At 56.1% G+C, this 7,547-nt stretch overlaps 1 protein-coding gene across 3 annotated transcripts in view; it reads right to left on the reverse strand.

The window, feature by feature from the left end:
* The window catches only part of FRMD8 (FERM domain containing 8), a 25,719-nt gene that overhangs the window by 6,260 nt on the left and 11,912 nt on the right, over nucleotides 1-7,547 (reverse strand). For all 3 annotated transcript variants that reach the window (XM_011942507.1, XM_011942506.1, XM_011942505.1), the window contains 3 exons: nucleotides 6,238-6,361; nucleotides 5,214-5,357; nucleotides 1,069-1,273 (listed from right to left, as the gene is read on the reverse strand). In XM_011942507.1, the coding sequence (XP_011797897.1) occupies nucleotides 1,069-1,273; nucleotides 5,214-5,357; nucleotides 6,238-6,361 (473 nt within the window). The remainder of the gene's footprint in view (nucleotides 1-1,068; nucleotides 1,274-5,213; nucleotides 5,358-6,237; nucleotides 6,362-7,547) is intronic.

Genomic DNA, 7,547 nt, shown 5'->3' on the forward strand with positions numbered 1-7,547 from the left:
AGAATCGCTAGAACCGGGGAGACAGAAGTTGCACTGAGCCGAGATCACGCCACTGCACTCCAGCCTGGGCGACAGAGCGAGACTCCATCTCAAAAATAAATAAATAAATTAATTAATTAATAAAAAATATATATATAGGGTCTCATTGTTGTCACCCAGGCTGCAGTGCAGTGGTGCAATCGTAGCTCACTGCAAACCTCCAACTCCTGGGCTCAGAGATACTCCTGCCTCATCAGCCTCCCAAGAAGGTGCACTACAGGCATATACCACCATGCTCAGCTAATTTTAAGTATATTTTGTAGAGACAGGGTCTCACTCTGTTGTCCAGGCTGGTCTTGAACTTCTGGGCTCAAGCGATCCTCTTTATCTTGGCCTCCCCAAGTACTGGGATTACAGGTGTGAGCCACTGTGCCCTGCCTGGGTACTGTATTTTTACCAGCTGCACTGAACACCCCAGGATGTGGTCACAACAGTGATTTACCCAACGCTTTATTTATTTATTTATTTATGAGTGAGACGGAGTCTTGTCCTGTCTCCCAGGCTGGAGTGCAAAGATGCAATCTCGGCTCATGGCAACCTCTGCCTCCCGGGTTCAAGCGTTTTTCCTGCCTCAGCCTCCCAAGTAGCTGGAATTACAGGTGCCCGTCACACACCTCACTAACTTTTTTGTATTTTTAGAAGCGACAGGGTTTCACCATGTTGGCCAGCCTGGTCTTGAACTCCTGACCTCAGGTGATCCTCCCGCCTCGGCCCCCCAAAGTGCTGGGATTACAGGCGTGAGCCACCGTGCCCTGCCTACCCAACACTTTAATAACAGATGTTGAGTAGTTTCCCGGATCACATCCTGGACAATGCTGCAGAACATGTCTGTGGCGCAGCAGTGAGAAGAGACAGGAAAGGCACTATGGCCAAGGCCCAGGCTCGCCCTGCTCACAGCTGGGTCCTGAGATGGAGGCCAGCTCACACTGGGTCTGGAGCTGCTCTGCAATGCCTGTCCTCAGGAACGCCCCCCGGCGTGTGCATGTGCATGCATGTTTGTGTGTGCGTGTGCACACAAGGGCTGCTCACCGTCCTCCACGTAGTCGATGGTGGAGAGATGCTGGATCCGGCTGGACACCACGCTGCCCTGCCTCCGCAGCTTGGGGCGCTGAACAGGAGCCGGTGAGGAGCTGGGGTCCGAGGACGGGCCCGTCGCACTGTCCTGGGGGCCTGCAGGCTCTGCCACTTGGCTCAGTTCAATGCAGTACTCAATGAGGCTGCTCATCAGTTCGGCCTGGGGAAGAGGGGGCAGTGTGACGCCTGGCCAGACCCCCCTTCCATGCCTGTTGCTGAGTCTAAAATGAGCTCTGCTCTCTGGCTGGGGAAGCAGGGGAGGGGACACACATCGCTCAGGAGGGAGGGAGTGGAGAGGCAGGGGAGCTGTCCCACTTGGATGACTGTGAAGGTGAGTCCTGGTGGATGAGGAGGGGTCCCCAGGTCTGGGAGTTCGGGTGGGAAAGAAAGAACATTCAAGTCAGAAGGCACAGCCCAGGAAGGCTGACCCTGTGGGCAGAAGAGGTGGGGAGGGAGGGGGAAAGGAGCCGGCTGCTGCAAAGAGGAGGAAGAGTGGGGAGGCAGGGCGGGGAGGCGGGGAGCGCTGGCTGGGAGGAAAACCTGCCGCCAGCAGAAGGGGCGAGATGTCACCGGGGCAGGGGCGGGCGGCTCCCCGCCAGCACATTCTTCAAAAGTGACTCCTACTCAACAGGTGTGAAGCATGAGGCACACTGACAGAAAAGATACAGCAGCCAGGTACCAGCAGGCACAGCTGGGCACCAAGGACAGGGCCCTCAGGGGTCTGAGGGAGTCACAGACAGAGGACATCAAGAGGGCGGTGCCCCTTAGTCAGGGCACAGGTATTTCCTGAGTGCCTCCCACATGCCAGGCACTGCTGCAGGCCTAGGATAAGGTGAGTCCAAGTAGACAGGAATGGTCACCTGTGCTCCTGACTGGTGGAGCTGGGTCAGACGCTGGGAGTGGCCCTGCGGAGACTGGCCTGGCTCCTGCCTTTCTAAGGGCAGCTACAACCCCTCTGGGTGGGTGAGGGGGGCACTGCTGCCTGGCCCAGAAGGAAGAGCAGAGGCCTGGTGGACTCTCCACACTCCCCGCCCTCAGCTCAGTCCACCCGCACTCCTCTGCTCACCGAGCGGACTCCACCAGCCAAAGGGCAGTGGGCTGGAGAGGGGACAGCAGCTGGTGGGGACAGAGTCCTGAGCTGCAACCATAACAGGGAAGCCTTCTAAGTTCCCTAGAACAAAAACTGCACAGCAACATGCCTTTGAGGCTCAGGGAGCCTGCCGTTCAAACGCAGCTGAAAGAGGAAGTTCCGTTGAACATCCGTCCAAGAAAAAACTCGGCAAGCCAGGGTCAGAAAGGAACTTCCTCAACCTGATTAAGCACATCTCTGAAGAACCCACAGCAAAATCCCACTTACTCAGTGAAAGACAGTGCTTTCTCTCAGGCCGAGTGCGTCAGGGACGCCTGCTCACACCTATCCAGCCTACACTGGGGGTCAGAGGCACTGTCAGGCAAGGCAAGCAAGAGGCACGGATTGGAAGTGAGACCCAGCTTTCTCCACTCACAGGCCACACGACTGTCCACATAGAAAGTCCCAGGCCAGGCCGGGCGCCATGGTTCATGCCTGTACTTCCAGCACTTTGGGAGGCTGAAGCGGGTGGATCACCTGAGGTCAAGAGTTTGAGACCAGCCTGGCCAACATGGTGAAATCCCATCTCTACAAAAATACAAAACTTAGCTGGGCGTGGTGTCAGGCTCCTGCAATCCCAGCTACTCAGGAGGCTGAGGTGAGAGAATCGCTCGAACCTAGGAGGCGGAGGTTGCAGTGAGCTGAGATTGTGCCATTGCACTCCAGCCTGAGCGACACAGCGAGACTCAGTTTCAAAAAAAAAAGGCCCAGGCAGACACAGGGGTTCACACCTGTAATCCCAGAACTTTGGGAGGCCAAGGTGGGAGAATCATTTCAGCCCAGGAATTCAAGATTAGCCTGGGCAACATGGTGAGACCTTGTCTCTACAAATATAATAAAATACAGTTAGCCTGGCACGGTGGTGCACACCTGTGGCTTGGGATGATAGCTTGAGCCCAGGAGGTTGAGGATGCAGTGAGCTATGATTGCGCCACTGCACCCCAGCCTGGGTGACAGAACGAGAGTGTTTCAAAAAAAAACAAAAACAATTATATTTCTATACAAGGAAATGATCAATTGGAAACTGAAATTAAAAACAGTGGCATTTACAGTAGCACCGAAAGAAAAAAAAAAACAGGGATAAACCTAACAAAAGAAATAGAAACTTTGTATGCTGAAAACTATAAAATATTAATGAAAGAAATCAGAGACAAATAAATGGAGATACAGAAATAAATGGAATGGAAGACTTAAGTCAGTTACCTCTAAAGTAATCAATGCAATCTCAATAAAAATTCTAGGCAGCCTTTTTTCGGGGGGTGAATGGGGGAGCATCCTAGAAATCAACAAGCTGATGCTAAAACTTCTATGGAAATGCAAAGGAACTGGAATAGCTGAAACCATTTTGAAAAGAACAAAGTTCTGAACATCAGTCTACCTGATTTCAAGACTTATTATAAAGGTTCAAAAATCAATATATCATGTGATTATTAGTGAAAGACACACATAGATCAGTGGTTTAGAAGAGGGAATCCAGAAATAGACCCACATATGCACAGCCAATTGATTTTCAACAAAGAGGTCAGGGCAATTCAACGTCTTTTTTTTTTTTTTTTTTTGAGACAGAGTCTCACTCTGTTGCCTAGGCTGGAGTGCAGTGGTACCATCTCAGCTTACCACAATCTCTACCTCCCGGGTTCAAGTGATTCTCATGCTTCAGTCTCCCAAGTAGTAGCTGGGATTACAGGCGTGTGCCACCACACCCGGCCAATTTTCCGTATTTTTCATAGAGACGGGGGTTTCGTTATATTGGCCAGGCTGGTCTTGAGCTCCTGGCCTAAAGAGATCCGCCCACCTTGGCTTCCCAAAGTTCTGGGATTACAAGCATGATCCACCGAGCCCGCCAATTCAATGTCTTTTCAACAAATGACACCGAAACAATTGAGAATCTGTAAACACGAACATGAACATTGACCTGTATATCACACCTGATGTAAAATATTGACTGGGATGGCTGGTAGCCTTATATTTATACAACTTCCACAAGAAAACGTGACAAAATCTTTGTGGTCTTGGGTTAGGCAAAATTTCTTAGGAAACAAAAAGCATAAACCAGTCTCCATCTCAAAAAGAAAAGAAAAGAAAAGAAAATTGTGAACTTTGAACATAAAGGTGAGAATATCTTGGAGTTCAAAGCCATGAGGCAGGGAGAGGAGTGCCCTCGACGGGGGCCAGGAAAATGGGGAGCAGCAAGGGAAGCTGGGGGAGTAGGTGGCTGGTGGGGGCGGAAAGAAGCTTCCACGAGTGTGTGGTTAAGCTGAGAAGGGGGAGGGGCCTCCTGTGGCAAAGCAGAGGCCCATGGGGCTAGGAGCAGCCCCCAGCGTGGGAGGTGCGGGGGTGGGGTCTGGCTGTGAAGGGAGGGGTGAAGGTGGGGAAGGGCACCAAAAGGAAGGCGGAGAGGTGTGGGATGAAGGATCCAGAGAGACCCGAGATGAAGGCAGGACGGGGTGGGAGCAGTCCTGAAAGGGTCCTGTGGCAGGGAGGAGCCTCGGATGTGACCCAAGTGGGAGAGGAACGGGCAGGGGAGGGAGGCTGGGGTGGAAGAGGTGCTCGGTGCTGAGTAAAACACGCCGAATGAAGGGGAAAATCAAACACAGGCTTGGAGAGGCCCAACGCTTCCACGCCCACCGTGGGTGACTGTGAGCAGGGTCACAACAGCACTGCTCTTGGGGACAGGAGGGGAGGGTGCAGGCTGGTCTCAATGCACTGGGCAAGCCCTCAACAAACAGCTGCCTGAACCCACAGCTGCCACTGCCACCGGCGTGGAGTCCGCAGACCAGGCCCCCTGACCTCCCAGGGCGGTTCTGGGTCAGCAGGAGTCAAGGCACCCCTTGTGCCCAGGCCGCTTTCATCCTCAGGCCCAAGGCAGCTTCTCACCTCCTTCCCTGCCAGCCTGGTGCCTCTAATCGTCTGGGACCCAGGGCACCTGGGCCCGGCCTCCCCACCCGTGTGCAGGCACCACCCGCGCTACCTGCTTGGAGTAGATCTTGAGGAGCTTGTTGACAGGCGTGCCCTCGCTGTCTCCATCGAACTCCAGCCACAGGATGGGCTCCTCCTCCTCCGGGGAGGTGTGGTCCCATGACAGCTCCTGGAAGCGCAGGCCCAGCAGGACGTGCTGGCCAGCAGGAGACACAGAGCCAGGCTTGACCCCTGGGCAGAGGTCTGCTCCCCACTCCATCCCACTCAGACACCACCAGGAGGGGACACCTGGCCAGGGCGTGTGCCTCTCCAAGGCTGAGTCTACATTTGTTCGCGTGTTTCTCTAAGGAGAGAGCCTCAGCTTTCATCAGAGCTCCCGGGGGCTGCAGTCCAGAGGCTGAGATCCCCTCTCCCACAACAGTCCCACCAGCGGGCCAAGCCCCTGACAGCTGGGGATGCACGTGGGGGAGGAGGCAGGTGGGGAAGGGGAGCCTCTTCTATGAGGTCGGCAGTGGCACCTAGCATGAGGCTGAGCTGGGCCCTGCCTCCCAGGGCACAGATGGCAGGAGGGGCTGAGGTCCCTCTTCTGGGACAACCAGAAGCCAGTCAAAACTCTTCTGCTGGCTTAGGGGTGAATTTCTGCCCAGGGACAGGTAATCTGCCCCACGGGGCTGGCTGTTGACGCAGCCCTCTACCCAGGGCTGGCCACCAAACGCAGGGAGAAGAAGACATGGTCAGCCCAAGAGGGCTCCCCAGCAACGGGGTCTTCTGGAGCACCAGGCTGCTCTCTAGCCATCAGCCAGGCAGAACAGAGGGCCCTGCTGCCCTCCCTCCACTCAGGGGTGGAAGTCCCAGCTGCGGCCTCCCCGGCCCCGGCCATGCCACAGCCTAGCATGTTGGGCAAGAGGACCCAGGATCACACTCAGGGGCTACAAAGACATCTGAGGGAGGCAGGGTCCCTCCCAGACAGTCCACCCACCTTGCCCCCAGGCCCCCACAGGCCCAGAGGAACCAGGAATGCCTGAGTCAGGAGCCCCCTCCCATCCTCTCCACCCTGGAGGAGCTGGGGGCGGTACCTTCTCTCTGTTGTCGATGACGTGCACACCTTCCAGACTGATGGCCACAGAAACTGGCTTGCGCCCACCCCGGTGCAAAAAGCCTTGGGCCGGCTTGTCAACCTCGCCGTGGAAGAAGGCACATCTAGGGAGGGGACTGGGGTCAGCCTCCGGCCGGCACCAAAAATGCTGAGGGAGGCTGCTCGAGGCCCCAGCCTGGGCCCTGAGAAGCTTCTGCTGTTTGGGTGACTAAACCCGCTCTGGGGAAGGGAAAAATGGAGGTGGGATGAAGCGGAGGCTTCGTGGGGAGGCAGCATCTGAGCTGGCAGTGTGTGGAGGGAGAAGGGCGTGATGGCACACAGAAGGGTGGGCACTGCAGGCGGAGGGAAGCGCATGGCCCCAGGCGTGGAGCAAAGCCAGTCATGTGGGCCTGGCACTTGGTCTGGGGGCCAGGGCTGCGGCAGGCAGCCAGGAGAGCCTGCTGGCCACTGTCCGGGCAGACACCTTTCAGCAGCAGAGGCCTGCTGCGAAGCGCGAGGAGGTGAGGAGAGTGGCTCTAGGGCTCAAAACTGAGAAGAGCTGCCACCTGTCCCTCCTGCAGGCTCGCATTCTCCCATCCCTCGGGTTCACCCTTGCCCTCACCACCCACTGAGCCAGAGCCCAAGTTAAACCCCGCTCTCTCCATGCAACGGGACGGAGCCGGAGACCAGCACGGGCCACCTTGAATTCCTAGGGCCGTCCGCTCCAGACTCCTCTGGAAGACTTCTGTCCCCCAGGCTCAGCTGATGGCCAGACCTCCGATTTCACTGAGGAAACCAAAGCAGCCAGGAGAGGGCCACCTGCCGGTCAGCACACATGGGCTGTCACCTCCCCCTCAAAATCACTACAAGACCTGTTTCTTGACCCCATTTTATAGCAGGGCTGTGACAGCTGGTCACACTGTCTCCATCCCTGCTCATGCTCGCCCACCAGGCTGGGGCCCACATACCTCGCCGGCTGCCAGGAGGACAAGCGGGACGTGCGCTCGGAGCTACTGCGGGTGGAGCCCTCCTGCCTTGCTAGGGGCCCAGGGCCCCTTCTTACCTGGCCCACACTTGCCTCCCAGCATCTCTCCAGGCTTCAGGTACCATCCATATGCATAGGATTCACCAAATATGAGCTCCAGTCCAGACTGCACTAGGCACCAGATGCCCACTCGAAGTTGCCAGTGGGGCTAGTAACAAGCATCTCAAAATCAACATGTCGGCCGGGCGCGGTGGCTCAAGCCTGTAATCCCAGCACTTTGGGAGGCCGAGACGGGCGGATCACGAGGTCAGGAGATCAAGACCATC

The sequence above is a fragment of the Colobus angolensis genome, unplaced genomic scaffold (assembly GCF_000951035.1).
Source record: "Colobus angolensis palliatus isolate OR3802 unplaced genomic scaffold, Cang.pa_1.0 Scaffold21, whole genome shotgun sequence".
NCBI classification, from domain to species: domain Eukaryota; kingdom Metazoa; phylum Chordata; class Mammalia; order Primates; family Cercopithecidae; genus Colobus; species Colobus angolensis.